This window comes from Protomyctophum bolini (assembly GCF_963924005.1).
Source record: "Protomyctophum bolini genome assembly, chromosome: 9".
Classification (NCBI taxonomy): Eukaryota; Metazoa; Chordata; class Actinopteri; order Myctophiformes; family Myctophidae; genus Protomyctophum; species Protomyctophum bolini.
This window is the reverse complement of record NC_137870.1, coordinates 37,026,356-37,049,757: the sequence shown is the minus strand read 5'-3', so window position 1 is coordinate 37,049,757 and position 23,402 is coordinate 37,026,356. Positions and strand designations below refer to the sequence as shown.

The 23,402-nt window shown below is 42.1% G+C and overlaps 2 protein-coding genes across 3 annotated transcripts; both read right to left on the bottom strand.

Moving 5' to 3' along the window:
• Positions 1-268: 268 nt before the first annotated feature.
• On the bottom strand, positions 269-6,111 carry linc.pou2af1 (lnc RNA pou2af1). Its single transcript, XM_080772942.1, has 5 exons — positions 5,368-6,111; positions 3,278-3,369; positions 2,256-2,310; positions 1,235-1,656; positions 269-940 (listed from the first exon to the last, which is right to left on the bottom strand). Exons 1-5 carry the CDS (start codon positions 5,372-5,374, stop codon positions 569-571), a joined length of 948 nt encoding a protein of 315 aa, XP_080629068.1. The 5' UTR covers positions 5,375-6,111; the 3' UTR covers positions 269-568.
• Positions 6,112-11,772: 5,661 nt separating this feature from the next.
• On the bottom strand, positions 11,773-19,986 carry pou2af2 (POU class 2 homeobox associating factor 2). Of its 2 annotated transcripts, none has more exons than XM_080772273.1 (5): positions 19,854-19,986; positions 18,715-18,815; positions 13,505-13,544; positions 12,929-13,230; positions 11,773-12,524 (listed from the first exon to the last, which is right to left on the bottom strand). In XM_080772273.1, exons 1-5 carry the CDS (start codon positions 19,861-19,863, stop codon positions 12,060-12,062), a joined length of 918 nt encoding a protein of 305 aa, XP_080628399.1. In that variant the 5' UTR covers positions 19,864-19,986; the 3' UTR covers positions 11,773-12,059. The 2 variants fall into 2 exon arrangements, with proteins under 2 accessions (XP_080628399.1, XP_080628400.1); XM_080772274.1 differs by lacking the exon at positions 19,854-19,986 and adding an exon at positions 14,702-14,772 and having other exon boundaries at positions 18,715-18,755.
• Between the last annotated feature and the right edge of the window lie 3,416 nt (positions 19,987-23,402).

The following is a 23,402-nucleotide window of genomic DNA, read 5'->3' as shown; positions in this document are numbered from 1 at the left end:
GTAGCCGTAATATAGCGGTGTAGCCTATTTGCCAGAATATAATAAAGCTGTTTGTGATGTTCCATGCGGTAACATGCCGTTTTGATATGCCTATAAACTGCACCCCTGAGACAACGATATTACATCATCATGCAGGCTATGATATTTTCCTAGACAAACAATATATATAGGCCTATATGAATGCAAACATATTGATGTGTTTGTAGGCAGCCCATCGAAATTGAGCAGCTATAGGTTATAGTACAGCGGGTTCATTGCGGCATATATACGAATTTATACACATTTTATTTCACAGTTACAAAACTAAAGCATGTATGAAAAATAAAGTGGTATTAAAGAAAGAGGATCATTGGTACAAAAATAAAGTCAGCCTCTACCACAAACAACAAATAAGAACAATAATGCGCACAACATCCACTCAGCCATTCTCCATTCACTTCAATAAGACATTCGAACCAGACCATTCGGTGAATATTTACCGTTGATTATTAGGCTATACAGACATATAGGCAGTGCATTGCATTTACATCGTCAAATTACGAAACAACACTGTTCTTGACCGGCCTCATCATAATACATTGTAGCACATTTCTGAGCCCATTGGCGCCAACTCCCTTCTGAAATAGTTGTCTTCCACTGGGTAGGGGTATGGGTAGTCTATGGGGCCGTAGTAAGGTGCATACTCCTGGGCAGAGAAGTTGTCCTGCTCAGCCGGCCAGCAGTGGGACATAAAGTGAAGGTCCTGCTGGAGGTTGTTGTTACTCCAGGGCTGACAGTGGTACTGGTCCGGGCCAAAGCCCTGGTAGCTGCCGTCCATCCTGCTGGGCGAGTTGTAGCAGGAGGAAGAGGATGAGGAGGAGAACGAAGAGTCCTGTGGCGAGTAGCTGCTGCTGTGATCCACCGGGCTGGGAAGGTTCACCGAGTCCGGTGGAGAGGGAGCCTGCATGGGACGAGGAATAACTTAATAAGACATGAATAGGTGCAGGGCAATGCATGGGGGACTGACTGCATGTAAACTGAAACGACTGCAGCCATATCCTCAGTGCGCGACACCGTCGTACGACCGAGTGCATTAAGCAAGCATAACAGTGGAGTAGGCAGGCTGCAGCACTTGCAAAGTAATCAAATTACGCATTCAAATGAACCGTTCCCTGCCGGAGTGTGAGTGCTAAGTTTAAACCGAGCCCACATCCAAATTACGCATGCGACTTTTTTACGAACCCAAAATACCTACCATTCCAGGGTTGCTGTAGTAGTCGGCGTTTAGTGAGTGCTGCTCGTGAGACCAAGGCAGCGCAAAGTTGGACTGCGGGTGGTGGTGATGATGGGGGAGCTGCAGGGAAGCGCCGGTGACGACGTTGTGGTGGTTCTCGCCGTTATACGTGTCGCCGCCGCCGCCGCCGGACAACAGCGACATGTCCACGAACTGCCGCTGATGATCAAAGGAGCCCTCCTGCTGCTGGAACTGCACGCTGCACGCGTGCGCATGCTGAAGGGTGCGCGTCCCACCGGCGCTCACGTCCGCTCCCTGGAAAGCTGCAGCGGTTGTGGCGTCGACGTGGTTGCCTATTTTTGCAGAGGTACAGTATACCATGTGAGAGACTGCTAGTAGTGCTATACATACAGTGCACGATGAGCGCGACACGCGTATAAACACACAGGGAGACATTTAAATGATCTGAGAGACATCACATGCTAAGTTGTGATGTCAGTGGTCCACCACCCAACACATTTGAATGCACGTTTATAAAAAGGGGTGACATATGTATGACATTATATACGCTGCACTTTGGGTGCATGTGTGATATAGTTTAGCAATTAGTTCCAAATTGCCCTATCCTTTAAGACAACTGTTCTTGCAGACTGCTTTCATGGGTTTCATGTAAGTATCTTATTTTTGGTTTCTTCTATATAGGCTACATCAGGGGCAGGTTGTTAAAACGGTTACATTTCACGTCAGCTGATATGTCTGTCTTTTGTTTTGATCATCAAACCCACAACAAACGCGTATACAGTTATGTCGTTTTAACTGCATGCCTGCAACGGCAACATCCACGTGTTTCGATTCCACGATTAAACAAGGGCATGTGTTTGTTTGATGAGTGAGCCTAGCGCACGCACATGGGAGGAAAAAAAATATCCTATCCTTCATATGCACATGAAGAAACACACTTATTGCTCTCAGGTTTGTTAAAAGGGTGCTGTATATAGTGGCCATGCAGAACGACATGATGATGATATGATGATGATTATACCTTGTAGAGTGGATACACACAACTCTTGAATATCCACGCGACCTTCACGCACCTGCTGAAAAACAAGAAAGGAAGAAAATGTAACCAAAATGGTTTTAACAATCAGTCAGACATTAAGATATTTGTGTTAATTGGATATTGTTATAGGCCCCCGTAAAATCGGAATCCCCCCACCCCTTTTTCCCCTCACTGTATATGTTTCTTTTCCCTTTTTACCTCCTTTATGATGAATTCCTGTTCTGTTCTATAGGTGTCTATTTGTACGTCTCTAAATGTTTTGATGAATTGAACAAGGTGGACCCTCTTGTAAGCAAGTGTAATGCTTTATTGGGTCGTCCACTCACAGTTAACAGTCTTTGTATTGAGTTGTGCTTGAAATGTATACTGTAATTCTGCAAACTGATAATAAATAGTTAAATCAATCAATCAATATAGGCTATATGGATTTGTGTTGCTGTATGGGTTATGTGTGTGTGTGTGTGTGTGTGTGTGTGTGTGCGTGCGTGCGTGCGTGCGTGCGTGCTTGTGCTTGCGTGGACCTGCCCAGCGCTGAAAGGGGATTACCAATATCATAATTCCGTTCAGGGATTTCAGTTTTTAGGGAGCGGCATGCCCTTTGAGCACGCCGTTCAAATGACATGGTGGGCAACTCGTGTTCAACTTTCAGGGCATAGATAGGGTCAATAATTAACGAAGGCGGCTGCTTGCTTTATTATTATTTAGCTATATCTTTGGCTTTGGGTGGACGTCATATATAGTCTATAGGACTATAGGATGCATGTGTTCATAATGTAGCCTATAGAATACATGTATGCATCATGATAAAGATTTCCCCCACCTATAATATATATTTATTTGCACATTTTAAGTGCACTATATTTGGGAGGGCTATGTCCTATATAGGAGACAGACCGTCCATTCCTTGGACATGGGTTCATGTAAATAAATGTTTAAAACCATTATGAATTGACTTGTCATTTATTGTGTAAGTGTGTATGTTGAGAGGGGGGTCTCTCCTATACCGTTTTAATCGTTTTCAGGGCCGCTCTGTGTCTCTGCAGCAATTCTTTCACCGTTTTCTTCACTCGCACGCCTTGGTATACCCTCTGTTTATCTGCAAAATGACAACAAAACAAACATCTCCTTATAGTGAAAGTCTGCTAAACACAGCCTCAGGGCCAGACAATTTGACAACAAACTATTGGTCGTCTTTCTCTCTATCTCTCTGTGCTGCGGACTTCAGCTCTAATAGCACAGAAATAAAATGTACAATAATAATGTCCTTACCTTCATGGTGAAGCTATGACATCCACCACGGCAATGTCAATCGTGGCCATTACGTTTAAAGTAGGAAATACGCCTATTTATTTTATTTACACATTAAAATTAAAGGCATATAGCCAAATCATTTGTATGGAATAATCTGTTGAGAAAGTGCCCAGTGTTATCTTTGAAAGGGTTTACGTGCGCAGACCTCCCTCGGACTGACAGCAGTGTATTAGTTATACCATCGTTATAAAATGATGCTGTTATAATTAGTGGACGGTAAGTGCTATAGAAAGAACCAGATGCATTTCGTTACTGCAATATAGGCTATGCTGCTATATGGCTGCATGCGAGGCAGTATAGAAGTAGGCTATAGAATAGTCTTCTCATGGGGTTTATATGCTATATGTTCACCCTGGGACCGTGTGCTTTTTGCGCCAGGAGCGACCCCCCTTCATGCCCATATCCACGTACTCTTTACGGCAGCTCCGTTTACACTGTCATCAATAGTGTCAGTCCATGGACTGTTGCGCGAAAAAACACCCCACCCAGATCAGGGACAAGGAAAACGGTGCAAAATATACTACCGTAAGTGCTCATTTCACATCATATAGCGTATAGGCTATGGCTATAGGTAGGCTATGCTATAGACCACATGTTGGGAGAATATAAAACTGGGGTTATTGTCGGTAAAACGTATGCGTGTATCGCTTGTCACAGGGCAGCGGTAACCGGAAAAGTGGTCAAGTGCAGACAAAAGTCGCAAGCAAGTTCCGTCTAAAAAGTAAAATATTGCTTTGAAAACGCGAACGAACACAAACGCCCCGAGTTTAGGCTATGTCAGTAAAAACCTATAGTCTTATTCCGTACAACAATGTGTTTCAGATTCTTGAACTAGGGGCAAAATGTTCTTAAAATCAGAGAGCAGGTTAGCTCCACAAAGCATAGCCTAAACTCACATAGGCTATAACACACTCCCTATACGGCTAAGTGAAATATTTCACCCTAAAGGTATCCTAATCATGGAAAGACTTGTCGCTCTCCCATTTCGAGCAATATTAGACCATAGGCTATATTGTTGAGTAGGCTATGCTATAGCTTGCATGTGTTATTGGCTACACTTTGTCAAGTTTGATGAGGAGGTAGTTGGCAACATTTTATTATAAAATCAAGACCCAAGTGAGCAAATGAAGTATCGAGAGTAAAATTAGCCTATACTCAGGAGTGGCAAAGCGTCAGTAAAGGCGATTCGATAAGAGCAATCGGCTCGGCGTATAGTTTCAGACGTGTGCGTGACTGCGAAATCTCGTCTGATAAATATTCATACAACGGAATGCCACTTCACGATTTGACTTAGGCTAAATGTAGCAAATAGTGAGCATAAGTTAACGTCCAGACCAATTAAGTCCCACCAAACCCTATATGCGCCACATAAGATGGGGTTTATGAAAGAAAGTCTGAGTTACATTAACTATAAAACTGTCATAAAATGACATTGCAGAATATATTCTGCAGTATAGTCCTAATAGTCTCTGCATGGGTGCGATTGAAGTGAAGCATAGCCTCTAATAAATACAACTCATCATTATATTTTAGTATGAGTCGATCAACTGTCTTTACTTGTTATAAATCCACAAACTTTACACAAGATTGCTACACATTTTGGTGCACGTCCAAAACCTGACGTAAATTATCAAGGGGAATATATTTAGGGTTTAAAGATTTGTCATACTTTGCTGTCCAAACTTAATACTAATGTCATTTTTTTTTCTCTTTCTGTTGTTCTGTGTTACAGGAGAAAATACTCCATAATCATTTCCAGATGAAAATATGATGTGAAACTCACCAGACATGTTGGCTGAAGGCTCCTGGGAGAAGACCTATGGGATTCAATAACGTCCTTTTCTGGCTCACTAAATAGCCAAGAACGAAATTCTCGCAAAAGTCTCCAAAAATCACAACATAAATTTGTTAAAACAGCGTTAGAGCATACAGCAATATCCTAATATAGCTGGGGATATATTAGTTTGTGATTTTCTCCCTCCATGCCTACTATTTAAAACCCCTAGAACTCAATGATTTGACAATGATTTGATTGCGCGTTACTTTCAATTTGAATATTCAGAAGCAACTCAAAAATATAGATTTTTCACTAAAAATCAATACATATGGTCATAGAAAAATGTCCCCTTTAATATAATATACTGATATTTCACACTTTGACCAAAAAATTATCGACGTTTTATACATTTTAGCCACCTTTTAGACATCAGGGCATCACTCCCCCTCATTACAGTATAGCACTGAAGTTAGTTATATGAGTCAATTAAACAGCGCTCTGACTTAAAGCTGCCGTGCTACATTTATTACAATTGTTCAATATGCTGCCAATATATTAAAATATAATTGTTAACTTTATTTCCCACAAAAAAGTATATATGTGGGACAGTTGTGGGCGGGGCAAAGGGCAGTAGCCATCTTTAGTAGGGCCGCAGACTCCAGGCTTCAGTGCAGTCTCTCAAAGCACCTGCCGAGGCCGTGAAGGGAATGGATAAAGGTCCCAATGGTGGTGTCAATTAAGAAAATCCCTTCATAATTTTCACACAACAGTTTTAGACTGATTATCTTAAAGATGCTGCCTTGTAGGCTACTGTCCAGTGTCCAGCATGCCACCAGAGTTTTCTTAATACAGATATAGACCAGGCTACTGTGACAGTCATTTGGAAATTGCCTTGTTAAGATTTGTAATTAATGTTCAATTATTAATTACAACTCATTAGTTATGTCATTGATTTTAGAAGGAAAAATATACATTCATATGATGCCAATTTGTTACGTTTGGGTAAACTTAAAGTTAGAAATAATCCAAACTATAATATTGCAGTTACAGCTACATTATGGTAAATGTATTTTCTATTTCTAGGTTGTTATTAATATTTAGGCTGTTGCGTGGTCGGGTCAATACATTGATGAGTCCGACTTGCTCCTATAACTTGGTAAAAGTATTAACGTTTTTATGTAACGTTAGCATTGTCTCCCACATGGACACTTACTTTGCCCTCTATCTGTGTCAAAGCCATTTTACTATATGCTATACATCTTCGCCCTCGCCCCTTTCATTTTGCTGCAACACAGTATTACACAAAACAAATCACACCACAAAACGTATTAGGCCTTTTCAATTTATTTTTCCATAGGAGGCCTACTATTACATTACATTACATTAGTGGGACTAGTCTAGGATAGTCCCTATCCCTAATGTCACCATGTGGCATATGCTCCGAGTCTAGTCTAATCTGAATCTTCAGTCCAACGCATGCGGCGTAGTGGTAGAAGGCCGCCATCTAGTGGCCAAAGAGTGTTCTTTGGTATTATAGTGCTATTTCTCAGATATTTTAAAGAATAGTTATTATTTTGTCTATTATTTCCGGCGTATTTTAATATTTGAATCAATTCAGTAGATTTCGAGATTTAGTATTATATTTTAATTTATTCAGTGTTTTCTCTATATGACCTCTTGACCTGGACACCTCAACCTTCACATCAAGTATTAAGAATCAAGTATTATGTGTTTGTTTTTGTGAACTTACAACAAACTTATTACTTACAAATGTAATTAGCAAACACTTCCCCCGGCCCAGAATGATTCACAGTCAAAGCTTGTCATTAAGGCAATTAACAGAGTTAATGACCTGTTTATTACCTGTTTTATGTCGGGTTTGTGACAGGTGGAATACCGGACTTCTCGCCTCGGCGAGTGGACCTCACCTTTGGCGAGTGACCTTCCCCTTTTGCTCAAGGCCAGGGCAATTTGTTGATGGGTATAGGCTATCTACTGAAAGTGTGTTGACCCTGGACATTTCCATTGCAACACAACACAGTCCCTATAGTCAGCTGAAGACTTCAGAGAAACCACATGCTGCATGAGTATATATGCATGCACTAATGGAAATTATCGGTTCTGTTGCGTTGCTCATTCATGATGGAAAACCCTGGGGATTTCTTCTTCTTGCCTCATGGCAGCTTTTCCAGCTCCCAGTCTGGGTGTTTAACTGGAAGACCTTTCGTTTACCAGTGGTGGAAAGTAACTGTATAGGATAACTAGAAAGAGGCAATTCTGGGAAATTGCAAAGTGTGATTGCCTACATCGCAGCCGTCGAAAATGGAATCGCTTTTGGCTCCGCGTTGATTAAGCCACCCTCGACACGCGATTCAGATTTGGGACGGATCGGACATTCCGTGCGTGCAATAGGCCCTCCCCCTCCCACTAACTTCGGAAGACGATTACGGCCGAACGATACAGAAGATCTCAAATCTGACTGTGCCGTTTTAATCGGATAGGTCCCGAGATCATGTGTACCGATTGTTGTGAGATTTGAGCCAGTATTGCTTTGTGTTTAAAATATAAGGGTTTCTCCATTTCCAGAGAAATGATCACTTTGGAATTAGGTGATTTCTTCCTGACAGCAGAGATGTTGCATAGCAGATATTCAAGCAAACAGACAGACAGAGCATCCATGTAGGCATTTTGAAAGTTTGGAAATGGTAAACAAACCTTGGTCAATTTCTGTGATGATCAGTTCAGTTCTTTATCAGCTGTGTCCACCAATGGAACTTACAGCTGAAAATAATGTAGAAAATATAGGATTTTACTCATTTACATTTTAACTATATTTAAACAAATACAATGTAAGCATTTAGCAGATACTCCTAATGAGAGAAAACAATAACCAAGGTATTCACATATTGTACATATAATGCAGAAAGACAGTGTATGTATGAATGAAGTGACATGTGCTTGTAGATCTGCTATTTTCAAATCTGTATGCTATGGCATTTATATTTCTACCCGCAATTTGCAACTCTAGATTTTTTTATAATGGGATGAAGCTAGAGTTGTATTATCCTCCATTGACTCCCCACTCAACACATTTGGTTTCCCATTTGCATAAAGGTCCACTGTAGACATGTTATGAGCTATGTTCTTCCCCACAATCGACAGACAGACAGACAGACAGACAGACAGACAGACAGACAGACAGACAGACATTGCATTCATGTACATTTGAAAGTTTGAAAATGGTAAACAAACCTTGGTCAATAATTCTGTGATGATCAATGTCAGTTCTTCTGTGTGTCATCAGCTGTGTCCACCAATTTGATTCCAACTCACTGCTAGTTGACTCACATGGATACCAAAGGCCCTGACTGAGGTCATCACCTCCCTTGTCAGCCAATGAAAAGGCCAGACTGCTCTTTCTCTGCCTGAGAGAGGTGGTTCTAAGCTCATGCCATGTGTGTGTGTGTGTGTGTGTGTGTGTGTGTGTGTGTGTGTGTGTGTGTGTGTGTGGGGGGGGGGGGGGGGGGGGTGTAGCACCAATATGTAATGGATGTTTTACATTCATTATTATTTCACTTGTAGCCTACAATAGTGGTTCCCAACATTTTTCATGTCAAGGACCCCAAATTGACACTCATTAGCCACGGACCCCCATTTGAAAATATATGCCAGGGACCCCCATAAAAGAAGATTTTTACGGTTCTAGGAGTGATTTGCAGTTAATGACATTTCAAGGATCCCAGTTTGACCTGAATTAGGCTACCGTTCCCCATTTCTATCTGTGGGACCCCACTGTATATTGCAAAATCAAAGTTAATTTAACTGAATGTACAAATGTACAGTGAAATTGGTTTACCCATATAGTATGTAGTACACTCTCAGAGTTTCAGACCCATAAGGGTCCATTTGGTTCCTAACTATCATTTAGCTGAGGACACCTAGGGGTCCCCGGACCCCACTTTGGGAACCACTGGCCTACAAGCCAGTTGGTATGAGATGCTATTTTTGTGGCAATAAACCAGTTGAAAATATAATTAAATTCTAAATACTGTACATCCATAATTGGACAATACAGTCACAACACCAACTTTGATGTTTTTGCAACAACCAGGTAATTGTTTGTGCAATTGTAGCGCCCCCTATGGATGAAAATGGAATAGCTTTTGGCTCTGTGTTGATTAGGCCATCGTCAACATGTGATTCAAATTTGGGGAGGATTGGACTTTCCGTTTGTGATGTGTGCAATTTTTTGTAAATTAGGCCCCTCCCACTAACTTTGAGCTGATTACGGTCCGAACGATATGGAAGATCTAAATTCTGACTGTGCCGTTTTAATGGGATAGGTCCCGAGATCATGTGTACCATTGTGAGATGTGGACAAAATCTGTAGGAGGAGGAGCAAAAAGTGTGTTTTGAACAAAATTCAAAATGGCGGGAAATCTATCTAGACGCAAATGGGGGAGATGCGTCATGACCCAAGGAATCCAGGGAAAAAATATTTTTGATTTTACGACCTACGGTTCAAGAGTTATACCCCAAAACGTGAAGTTGCCTGTTATAGCGCCACCATGAGGCCGACCGGTATACTTTTAATATTATATAATTAATTTTAGTAATTATGATGAATCTCTCCTCCAAGTCTTGTAAGTATAACCCTTATGGTCTCAGAGGAAAAAATACTTGAAAGTGAGTTTTTGCATTTTCCCATTCATGTCTATGGGGAAATTTAATGCACTAATTCAATTAAACTATCCTACAAATGTCTTAGCAGTTGATACGCAATCGATTCCCGATGCCCGTCGTTTTGACATATGGCTCGAGTGCGTGCGACAAAAACTGTGGGAGGAGTAGCACGTAAAAATAAAGTTTATCTATAAAGAAAATAATAATAATAAAGGAGAAATAAAAGTGCATAAAACAATAGTCTGATTGCCCTCAGGGCAATCACACTAACTAGGATTGTATTTGATTTGACCAAATGGCGCCCCCACTGGTTGCCTTGAGAAATGGCACCATGGTTCCCTTTAATTAAGCCACAGGCTCACAGCTGTAGGAAGAAAGACGCGTGCGCCAGTAGAGATACAGATTTTCAACAGCTTGCACGCAACGCACAAACAGCGCAGTGAAAGAAGAAAGAAAGAAAGAAAAGTAGCCTACTTTATTATTTGTTTATTGAACCCTGCGCTTTTGAGACCTTTATTTAGTTTATGTCTGGAGCCTGTTCTTGTTTTTTGTTTGCCCCGTTTATTTTGAACTATACACTCACACAACACAAACTCCTACCAATAATATCAACCTGTGGCAGTCATCAACAATCACCATCGACAAACAACTTCAAGTGAGTAAACAACAACAAGACGCCCAAGTCCCAAAGTGTGAGCACATTAAACCGTATATCTCTGGTGATAATAGAAAGTACTAATTTTGAGGTATTTGTACTTCAGTATTTCCAATTTCAAATACTTTTTCTTCTACTCCACTACACCCCTTATAGGCAAATGTTGTACTTTTACTCCACTACAAGTATTTGAAAACATGAGTTTACTAAAGAAAAGGTTGATACATTATCCACTTTGAAAATAGCTGATCTACAAGCTCACAACTTGTCGCACCTGGTTATTTTCAAAATAGTTTTAATACATTATATACATTTGAAAAAACTTGAAATGGGACACTCTGCATATACTTTCTATTTTTGGTATACTTTAAGTACATTTAGATACCAATACTTGTGTACTTTTACTCAAGTAAGGTTTGAATAACAGACTTTGACTTTGCAACATTGATACCTTTACTTTAAGTTAAAACATTTGAGTACTTTTTCCACCACTGCATATTCTTTAGCCTTGAAGGACTTGCACCCATGCACCCAAAATGCACAAAAGTTACATTTTATTACAACTTCACATGTATTTTCTTTTTAAATGTGAGAATGTCTGTCCTCCTGAGTGCAGGCTCCACTTGTGTAGTATGAACAGCGGTATATACACAGAGTACACTATATACAGTTAGAGTATAGCTATATACAGTTAGGCAATTCCCTATGAAATCCTATTATTCTTCACTTCATATAAATATACACAGGCCCATACGTATCTGTATCTGTATGTGTGTACGCACTACGCAGTAATATAATAATAATAATCATAATAATCATGAAGAACAACATTCGGCCAAAATGTCCTCTCAGTACAGGGTTGTGTAGCATGGAATGCCCTTCCTCTGCGTATAAGGGATTGTGCTACATTTCCCTCTTTTAAATACAATCTGAAAAAGTGGTTGCTTGAAAACCAATTAGCTGCAACCATTCATGATTATTTTAGGTGTATTTATTTTTTCATGCTGTGTTCCCTATGTAATGTTATGTAAATGTATTCCACTGTTTGTCTGTTTTTCCGTTTTGTGTTTCCTGTGAGGACTGCGGATGAAAATTAGCAACTGTGCTATATCCGGTGTATTTACGTCCATGTGACGCCCATTAATATGCATTGTCCTGTCCAAATAAACAGATAAAGTAAAGTAAGATGATGATGATGATAAGTCAAGTGTGTCCTCTTGTTCTTGCTGGGACACATAATTCCCTTTGACAAGGAGTGGTCCGTCTAATCTCCCAACGCCACATATGCCATTTGCTTCACTGAGACCGTCAGCCTTGTATAGCCTATACATTCGGTTCCATTTGTACACTCTCAGACTAGTCAATAGGACCTCCTGATCTCGTAGGGTGACCAGGAGCTGCCGTCCACCTTGACCCAGGAGGAGGACAGAGTGTCTCCATGCGGCGGCAGGCTGCCGTCGGCCTCCTCTGCCCCCTGCAGCGGGGCCATCTTGGACAGAGGGGCGTCGGCGGACGACGTGCTGCTCATGTAGGGAGGGCAGGAGAAGGAGGAGGAGGAGGAGGAGAGGCCTGGGTAGGACCCGGTGGTCAGGGCGTGGTAGTGGCTGTCCTCCATGGCGTGCAGGGTGGTGTAGGGCTGGGGGGTGGAGGTGGTGGTGGGCCCCAAGGCGGACCCCCGGCTCGGGGAGCGGTACTGGGACGGGCTCCCCGCCGGGGCCTCTGGGCTCACCATGGAGGCGGGGATGCTGACGGAGGCCAGGCTGTCAGGACAGATGCCGTCCACTTGGGATATAGGGTCCGGAACAGATTGCTCCCATGACTCTCTCTGGGAGAGGAGAGGAGAGGAGAGGAGAGGAGAGGAGAGGAGAGGAGAGGAGGGTCATTTATATATTTGAATACTCTCCCCTATTCATGATGATACATATATGGATTCTGTTGATTGCATCTGATCTGAAACCAACTCAATACTGTCTTCAAACTCTGCTTTGCTTGTTTTGTCTTTCCTTTTCATTCCCATTTATTGAATTTTATCCTGGGTGTGTTCAGTTTGTTAGTGGACTTTGAACGATATGTTTGTTTTATTGCAATCTGTAGTTCTGAGGATTTGGGGTGTGTGTGTGTGTGTGTGTGTGTGTGTGTGTGTGTGTGTGTGTGTGTGTGTGTGTGTGTGTGTGTGTGTGTGTGTGTATATATGGGCATGCGTGCACGCGTGTGACTGGAGTATGTTACCAGGAACAGATGCGAGGACTCTCCAGAAAAAGGCGGTAGCAGAGAGGAGAGGGCAGACGAGGGGAAGATAGACCCCCCACCGCCGGTGAAGGCAGCGCTGCGGTAGTCGCCGAACGTCTCAGGGTAGTAGCTGTCGATGAGGGAGGGGTACCCACCCATGGCAGAGGGGTCACAGCCCAGGGATTTACCCCCCAAGGAAGAGGGGTATACATCGCCGGGGAACTGCTTGGTCGACGGGCAGAAGTCTGAGTCAGACAGAAAGGGTCTTCTCATTCCGTAGTAACCAGGTAACATGTGCGATCCTATAATAAAAAATATATAATATAATTACAATAAACAACCCAGTAGCTACTTTGTTGACTGGATAGGCAAACATTTGGTGAAAATAGGCAAGCATTCAGGGAAAGGGAAGAAAGGAGGGACATAGGAGAGGCTGAGTACAGAGTAGACCAGTGTACCCCAGTCAAAAAAGAAAAAGCATAATGGCTTTATGTGGTTAAGATCATTTTCAATTCATTTTGTGAGCTGGGGAGTCCTGTGACATTGATATTCATAGCTCAAAGTAAAGAGTCTCACCTGGCATTTGGACAAATGATGGAGGTGTGGTGGATCCTCCCTGTGATGGGGAAAAGAGACAGGTGTTACAAGTTACAGTAATGGGATGTTGTGACATCATGGCATCTCTCTGAAACGTCAAACCTCTGCCATGCATCATCTAACAATCATAGATAGATAGATAGATAGATAGCGACAGAGAGAGAGAGAGAGAACACGGGTGCAAGATATAGGAGAGAGAGAACGTTGCAGTGCAGGGCTGCATACAAGCTCTCTTTTGTTTGCGTAAGGCTAACATGAAAGAGTTGATATTAAGCCTGTGCTGGCTGGCAGGCAAGCAAATTTTGAGGGCAGAATTTGAATGTGATTTGCGATTGCCAAGACTTCCTCATGTGTCCCATGTACGGCTCAGTGCATCTCTGAAGGGTGCACATGGAAATGAGCTTGTTCAAGCTTCCAGGCGCACAGCGGCTTCACGGCAAATGCCTGATGGAAAGACATGGCGGAGGAGGATGGGACGGGGTGAGGGTGTGGGGGCAGGAACGCCTGGCAAACCCTTTCTGACTGTCACCAATGTGTGTGATGTGGAAACATGGCTGATGATATCGCTTGGCCCTGTTCTACACCAAACCATTCTGCTATTCTTCCTGAGCACAGCTGTGTCTTTTTTTTTGACCATCTTTTGATGAAACACAATATAGACAAACCTCTCATCAAAAACAACCTTTCCAGCCTGGGCCGTGGCTCAGCGGTCCAGGTTCGACTCCCAATCCTGACGGCCTTTACTGCATACGTCATCCCCCCATCTCTCTCCCCATTTCCTGTCAGCCTACTGTCTGTCCCTCCGTAAAAAATATAAAATAAAAAAGGCGAAAGCCACAAAAAAAAACCCAAAACCTTTCCAGTCAACACTGAAGCCATTGGACAGGTCTTCTGCATAATGTTTTAACCACTTAAACCCTTTGTTGACCTAGTGTCCCCCAGGCATCTATCCTTGGCCTAGTTTTGTGCTTCTACCCAAATCAATCTCCTTACGAAAAGTCTACAAACCCCAAACACACACTGAATGTCCACCTATTCTGATATGCCCAGGATAATGTTTATGTGGTCAAAGAATAAAACTTCAATAACTTTATATTGAGGTATTCAAGGACTGCTGGAGCGGTTCTCCTGTCCAAACCTATTGTAAACCATTGTGTTCCCTCAGGTCAGACTCACCATGTCACGACATGAACAGAATCACCTTGTGGTTAGAGTTTGTACCATGTCTCACAAAGGCTCTTTCTGCTCTGACAACAAAAATAGAAGGCTGTTAACTCTAGCAAAGAGTACACATGAGTGAGAGGTGAGGTTTGCTTTTAGCTACTGTGTTTTCCACGCATAACTGACTCTTTAGAGCTCAGCCTATCTCGACTCTCCATTTCTTTTTTTTTATTACAGTTCAACAGACACAGATAATACGAGAGCAATAAAATTATTTCACATAATTGTTGAATGGAGTGACGGTTTGTATGCAGGTTCGCCATGGAGGGACTGTCGTCAGACTGGCAGGTGAATTCGATAAGGGGCACAGTTGCGACAGCCAGTTAATTATAGCTATGGGGACATGGGCCGTGGGAAATTGCTCGGTTTCTACCGTTTCTTTTTTATCTGCAATATAGGCTGGGAAAAGGGTGACGGGGACTCCCCCACACTGTCTTCAAATGCAAGAAATCACTTTAATGGTAATTGGGAATACAGTGTTGTTTTGGTCTTAGATCTTCATCAGGTTATCTTAAGATCTTAGTAGATAACCAACTCATGTATAATAAGTTTAATATAATAAGAGGTCACAATGCAATAATCAGCTCGTAATGTAATAAAATCATGTGTGCATGATGTCTTGTTGCATAATGTAATGTGTATTATGAACCTTACTTAGCTACCAGGTCTAATGACAGAAAAAAATATATATAATCCCATTATGGTAATTTCTTGCTTTTGCAGACAGTGTGCAGGAGTTTATTTTTTTCCCCTGTTGCTATTCTTGGGTCCCCACCCGGTCTTCTATGCACCTGTTGCCTTTGTTAGTTTGCAAAAGACTATAAAAAACAACTTTGCTGTGATACATACACCTTGAATAAATGGGAACTGTGACCTCTGACCTCGGCTTTGACATAGTGGAGTGTGGATAGATGACATTACATTTGATTGTATACAGGTGTGTAACCTCGTGGACATCACACACTCACATGATCATGTGAGGATGACCACACCTTAGGACTCAGTCACCTAGACTTGCAAGACAATTAGATAGATCATTGCATACATATGGGCTGTATTTTGCGTGTCTTAAGTACCAGGTCTTATTATTTGAGACTTGGAGGCGTGATCAATGCCATTTGGCTATTCTGAGTGTCCAAAGAGCATTGACCACGCCTCCAGGTCTTAAGTTAAGTAATAAGACCTGGTACTTAAGACACACAAAATACAGCCCATAGTGTCATGTATCCAATCGTATGAATCGCTATAGTACTTCCAAAACACCACAGTCTCACACAAACATATAACTATACTAAACACGAAAAAGAAAAGCAGACTATCATGCACAAACGAGGAGTGCACCTGGGTGAGCGCACATTTGTGAACTCAGCCTTGTGTTGAATCCAAGTAAATGCACGCCCAGGCGTGCTCCTTGTTTGTGCATGAGACTGTTTGCAGCAGAATTGTTTTTAAATAGTAAAGTGTGAGTGACATAGGCTACTGCATGCTATAATCAGATACATCACACTCGGAGTAAAACAATTTGAAGGTCAATTAATTTAGTCACCCCTGAGATGAAGGGGGAAAAAAAATGTTTGCCAGACATACAGTATGAATTGACCAAACACATGCCAATTAGATGTTTCCTTTGACCTTTTCTCTGGCAAAACCCAGTGATTCAAACCCAGAACAGGCTGACATTCAAGATGCATGCCTTATCGGTTTGGACCTACTTGATCTCTGTGAAGCCATTGTGGATATACCCACGCACGCACGCACGCAGAGAGCAGGGATGACATACCCTCGCTGTCATCAACTGCTGCTGGCGAGCACCCGAGGAGAGAAGTGGGCTACGGCTCCTGGTGCCTCACTCAAGTGCATCGACTGGTACACTACACGGCTCTCATGAGGGAGTGGCCGTTTTGGGATATGGAAAACAGTGTGACCACTTTGGGCCCAGTTTTACTGGCCCAGTTGCCGACTAGCGGTGGATTGTGGAACTGTTCTTCCATAAGTTTGATTGCGCACCACACAGAAAGGCTTGGCAGTATCGTGCAGTATCAGTTGTATCTGGGTGCCTTGTCACCATGAGCATGGAAACCAGAAACCATGTCATAGTAGTATAGGATTACTTGGGGGTTAAGTGGCCAGAGGCATACTGTATGTGGTCCCGTCCTGGACCAGAGTGCTGCTACCATGGCAGATGAGCATTTTGATCACAAATACATCAAGTACAGTAGCCTACATCAGTACTCAGGCGGGTCTCCCATTGTCTGCTGTGATGGTATCTCCTCTTTTCTCTCTCACATGTTCTCATGTAAAGAGCTATATTGACAGGCAACTTTGTTGTTTTTACGTAAAACATTGTGTAAAAGATCCCAGCTTTCTGAACAGACCTTTTCAGTGACCTGTCCTATACACCGCATCCAATACTATACAGGAGTCGGCTTCTTAAGGTCCTGGGCGCGTTTTTTTCCCCGGAAAACCGACACTGCTAAAAATCTGAAAAAGCACAGCAGCTAGTGTCCAGGGACCTTTACGCTTTTCTTTTTTATCTTTTCTGGAATGTGTTGCAGTCTGCAACCGATTCATGTAGCCTACAAATTAAATACAGTTGCAGAAGAAACTGTCTGCAATGAATTACAAATCAATGTCACTTTATAAATGACTGCTTTCTTTTTTTAACTAGCATTTTCCACACCATCCCAACTTTTTAGATATTGATATTAGATTTATTGACAGACGGCAGGACGGACGGATGGATGGATGGTCGGTCGGACAGACAGACAGACAGACAGACAGACAGACAGACAGACAGACAGACAGACAGACAGACAGAACTCTACCATCTCAGTACAAATTACATCACAAATCCATCAAGTACATATAAGCACTCAGGCGCGTCTCCCATTGTCCACTGTATCTCCTCTTTTCTCTCTCACTGCCTGACTGGCTGGTGGTCTACCTGGTCTATAGAACGGACACGCTGATGAACAGAGGGCAAACACGGTCCTGTAAAGGGCTATTGACAGGCAACTTCAGGATGAAAAGCCCTTCTTGTTTGTGCAAGTTAACCCTGATGTGAGTGTGTGTACGCTGAGTGTACAGGTAGCTTATGTGAGCGCGCATATGTGTTTGTATGTGTGCACATTTTGTTAGTGTCTGTATATTTCGTGAGTGAGTTCGTTCGTGAGTGAGTTTGTGAGTTTGTGAGTAAGTGAGTTCGTGAGTGAGTTTGTGAGTGAGTTAGTGACAGAGAGAGAGACAACAATAGGAGGCTTGTCTGTGGTCTGTACATGGGCAGAGGACAAACAATGCACGCTGGCAGCAGGTGTGCGTGGCTCTGACTTTGCATAGACAACCTCCTGTGTGACCCAAAGGCCCATTCTGTCTGTCTGCTACCCACCACAACACGCACACACACACACACACACACACACACACACACACACACACACACACACACACACACACACACACACACACACACACCTCTCCCTCACCACACCTTGGGAGTGTTGGAGTTCATGGAACCATCGCCATTTACTATCATTGTGTAGTGCTCTTTGTGAGGTTAGGATGGGAGTCCATGCTTTGTGTCTTTCCCTATGCGCCATGCTCGGGTATTTACCCACAGGCTTTCAGAGCGCCGGAGGGATTCAGACTGCAGAAAAAGGTAACTTTTAGAGGGAGGTACAGCTGGTCAATAGGCCTATGGATCGTCGGTACACAAAAAAAAGCCCAAATGTAAATAAGTTAGGGGATTTAATGGACGGCCTCGTGATTGTGTCACCAACAGAATGTCAACTGTCATTGTTCCCATATATACCAAGAGACGCACTGTCTGTCGGTGCAGGCTCTTAGAATAGGAGAAGGGAAAGAGAACATCGATACTTGTTTTATCCTGGTGTTATTGACGTGGACGTGCACATTTAAATGTTCAACATGAACTTATAATGGAACACAAAAACAGAGTAGATTTGACTCACTGAGTATCGGGGGCCACCTGTCTGTCGGAGGCGCTTCTCTGCCAGCAGGTCTTTCACTGTGTGCTTGACCCGGACACCTTGGTACACTCTCTTAGAATATTCTAGATGGGCAGAAGGAAAGACAACGTTTATACCTATATCAATCAGTGTTTTAATAATGAATAGAACAATGAACCTTTTTAAATACAATTTATTTACAAGTAATTATACTCATGGAACCCTTTACTGCATTGATAAATTAACAGTTTAGCCTAGGCATTGATATGATAACATTGTTGGGAACTCCGCACAAATTCCCACACAGCCCCACAATTGCGTATTCATTTGAATGTTTCACAGTTTTATGTATATAAGTGAATAACACTTTGGGAAACGTCGTGTGTAAATGGCATGGAAATGTCCTCTGGTTTGGTCCATGCAAATGAACAGTTAAAACGAGGCAATTTATTGCAAACATTATGGACTATTAGACTAACACTAGTGAAGGCAAGATGCAAAGCCCCGTGTTGTGTGTAACATCAGTCTATGCAGTAGTTTGTCGTCCTAAATCTCAACGTGAAGTGTTACATTATTGTGATTGTGATTTGAGCACATTCCTGGGAAGCAGAAATAAACCCAATGAAAATGCAAACTTTATTATGCAAACGGAAATTGCATGCAAAAAACGTTATGTAAAAGATCCCAGCTTTCTGAATGGACCTTTTCGACCCCCCCCCCCCCCCCCCCCCCCACACACACACACACACACACAGAATATAATTATGTCCACCATAACATTTCATTTAAGCCATGGACTCGCTCGCATTATCATTATAATATAACAACCACAGACTGCCCCATAAAGAAAGAAATACAAAATATCCAATGTTCTCATTGACACCCAATGTTGGCTTTCTCTACAGGTATGTCAGCACAATTATTAGTATTTCAGGTATTTCTTTCCACAGGTGCATCCCATGTTTCTTTTACTTTTTATGACAATATATATCATATTGCACACATGAATCAAGGTAAAAATGTTAAGCAAATCCAAATCTTCATCGCTAGATTGGTGAGATTACAGCGATGCCAACCAGCTATACATACCTGTCCTACACTGCATTCAGATACTGTATACAAGAGTCAATGGGGCTTCTTACCTGTGTCCATTGTGCTGCAAACGCTGGCCAAATATCACAGAAAGCCTTGCCTAGAGTGTTCAGTCCCTGTGTTCAGCACCATACCAAGCATCACACTACACTGGAAGTCTTTTTTACCACTTGGTGAAAGAGGGCAGGGACAGATGAGACATGCCATCACATCACATACTACAGTATACACCAGCCTCTGCAGCATTCTGAAATGACCTTTGTCTATTTGGTTAAAATGCAAATGTTTGGTAGGGACGTTTTTAGACAATTTGCATCCGCAGTCGAGATTAGGGGGAGCGGACATCAATGCAAGCATCGGGCAGGGGGGGGGGGGGGGGAGAGAGAGAGAGAGAGAGAGAGAGAGAGAGAGAGAGAGAGAGAGAGAGAGAGAGAGAGAGAGTGTCAGAGTCTGGGAAACAGCATCCCCCCTCCTCCCTAACCCAGTTTTAAAAGGATGTATTGTTTGTTTCCACATTTTGACTAGCTGCTCCTGCCTGTTTAGATGTGAAGGTGTGTGGGAGACAGCTTGTATCTGAATGTGCTTTGTATGCTTACAAAATGAAATATATGGCATGCTCACTATACTACTGTATGAATAATATGTACAGTATGTATGTCATATTGTCATATCTGACAGTGGGAGATAAAAGAACAGGTCCATGTTGAGTTTCTAGTTCCAGTAGAGGTAAGGATATAAGGCTCTGTAACCGAGAGACAAGAAACATGTATTACCTTATCCATAACAGGCACGCTAACCAAACTTTTCCATGGCACAGCGTAACAGTTCTGAGCACACTATATTAAAAAAAAAAACATGGACTTTAGCAAACAATTCAGTCTGTTGCAGATACAGTAACACTGGTCTTGAATTTTTGTATACTGACCAGAACAACCAGTATTCTTTGTGAGAAGTTGTCACAAAGTATAGGCTGTCTCACAACAATCCACCGTAGTCCTGAGTACTCCTGACAATCTCTCAGGGAAAGGAAGCTTCATGTTTTCTGATAGTGTTATTACTATTTCTTTATTTCTTCATTTACAAAGTAGCTTAACAATTAACACCATTCTACTCAAATTGGGGTGCAGAAATTATACATGTGTTACAGCTGACACTAGATGTAATGTAGCTGTGATTCAACTCATGGATAATTATCCTGCAGTATATGACTGTGACTGTTGTTAAAATGTGGGCAAAGGCTTGGGTATTATTATTGCAGCAGGTATCTGGTGGATTTGCATGTTTGCATCTATGTTTCAAAGAAACATGACGTATTTAACAAGTCATCATGCTCACTGGCTCAGTCATGACTCTGAGCTGTATATTGTGATTGGTCAAGCTTCTAGATCGTGATAGAATTTATATTGATTAAATAAATGATGTCCAAACAAATGCAGTGTATTCAAGAAAGAAGTATTTGTTACAAGAAACTTTGGTATTTGGTAGATTTAAATACAGTACAGGTCAGCCTTAAGTTCCAGGTTAGGCCATTATGAAATAGGTTTAAATTCAATGGTAAAATCTTGCCTCCCTTTACCCAAAAAAGGAAGGGGGCCGGGCAAAATACAAAGGTATTTTGTTTTTGTCTATTTTGTATTGTTGCTCCCCATCCCCTTTCTCCAAGAGGACCACAGCGGAAACAAGCCTATAACGGCTTTCTTGTGACTCTATCCTTTTTAATGTAATTTCAATAAAGTAACCAAATCAAGCAATCAGTTAGTCCCATTTCATGCTTTTCTGTACCTGCTCCATTTTGAATACCAGGCTTTTTTTTTTAACAATATACTGAGGAAATCATCTGGTCTGATCATGTAATCATGTCTGATCTGATGCTGGTGAGTTTCTGCCAACACTGATCATCCTGTGCTCGTCATCCTCCAGGTGGAAAACAACTGCTCCATTATGGAGGTGGCAGCAACCATGACATCATCCTTTGGGTCGCTACTGTCACGGGGCAACCCGTGCCTTATACACACACATACACTGATGGGTAACAAGACAACTCACCCTGTTTCTGTTTTCCTCCCAGAATATTCCCCTGTGAGGGGTGGGAGAGGCTGGACAGCAGACGGCTGGACTTTGAATTTCTCTAACTATAAACTTTCATGACAGCAGACAGCCTAAGTTCAAATATAATTTATGAAAAGCTACTACAGTGAAGTCTGTTCACAGAAGTTGTTGTAGGATATGTGGGGATTATCTGACGAGGTACCATTTGAGTGGGCAAAACCTTACATATACTAAATAATACTAAATTGTTTATAGGGTCAATATAAGTAAAATAATATAGCCTTTCCACAGGAGTATCTTTTTATATTTTTCCAAAAACAGCCAATAGCATATATTACAAAGTTATCCCCCTCACTGGTGAAAATTCCGGGAGGAAAAACGAGCAAGCACCGGGGTGAGTTGTCCAGTTTTCCACTGATGGAGAACAATGCACACACCTAAACTGCACAGTTGCATCCATTTAACTAACTTTGCCGGACGGCTTGGAAGACGGTGGAAATGGACATTAGTGCATATTTATATTATTTATTATTGGTAACTCGCAGTGATTTGTAAAAGAGAACACAAGTACTTCGCATAGATTTTCACGGTATATGTTTATGGTCAATGTGTTTAAGTGTAATTGTTTGGCACCTGTCTCTCCTTCAGTGCTGGTGTTCCTCTTGAGTGGGGGAAGGTACCAAGTGCTATAGAGCAGGAGGGGTGTCTGTCTTGTGTTATGTTCTAATCATCTTGATGTTGTGGCACATGTAATGTATCTGACATGTATTTGAATTGGTTTAGTTAAACTAGGTAATTGTGTAAGTTAACTCATGGGCCGTGGTTAGTCAGATGTTGAGTTAAGTGGGTTACCAATTACAGAACTGTTCCTTGGTATAGTCTTACCTAGTATAAGAGGGAGGCTGCAGGGGCAGTGAGTCAGTTCAGTTTGAGGCAACCAGAAGGTAACACCCAGGGAGAGCTGCCCTTCATGGTAGGGTTTATAGCCTAACAGTTTCTCAAGTTCTGGGTTTGGTTTCCTAATTTACTTTCAAGTAATTTTCGGTCTTTTGTAAGTTTAGTCTTTAGTGTTTTGTTTGTTAGGCCTGTGTTTCCACTGTAAATACACTGCAACAGGGGGAAATAAATCACCCTAAAAGGTATTTTTGGACTTTGGCCACTTGGCTAACTTTAAGTTACAGTAACAATTTCTTGAACCCCAGTATTCATATTCCCGGGGGGAACATTAGCCAAGTGAGCTTGTAGATCGTCGATTTAGTCATGTCACTTTAGCCTGGCTAATAAGCCAGACGCGAATCAGCCGTTGGCAAAAAATAATTGCCTGCCGGCACGACAGTGTGATTAGACGGCTTATTAGCCCATCAATGATGTGGGTAGAGCTCCGATTCAGCCCCTGTACGCCTGTGGTGTGTGTGTGTGTGTGTGTGTGTGTGTGTGTGTGTGTGTGTGTGTGTGTGTGTGTATTCAGGCTCATGTTATGTGTCATGACAGCTGTACACTGTGCACTGTATACCTTTTTAATTACATTATCAAGATCAGACTGATAAGAA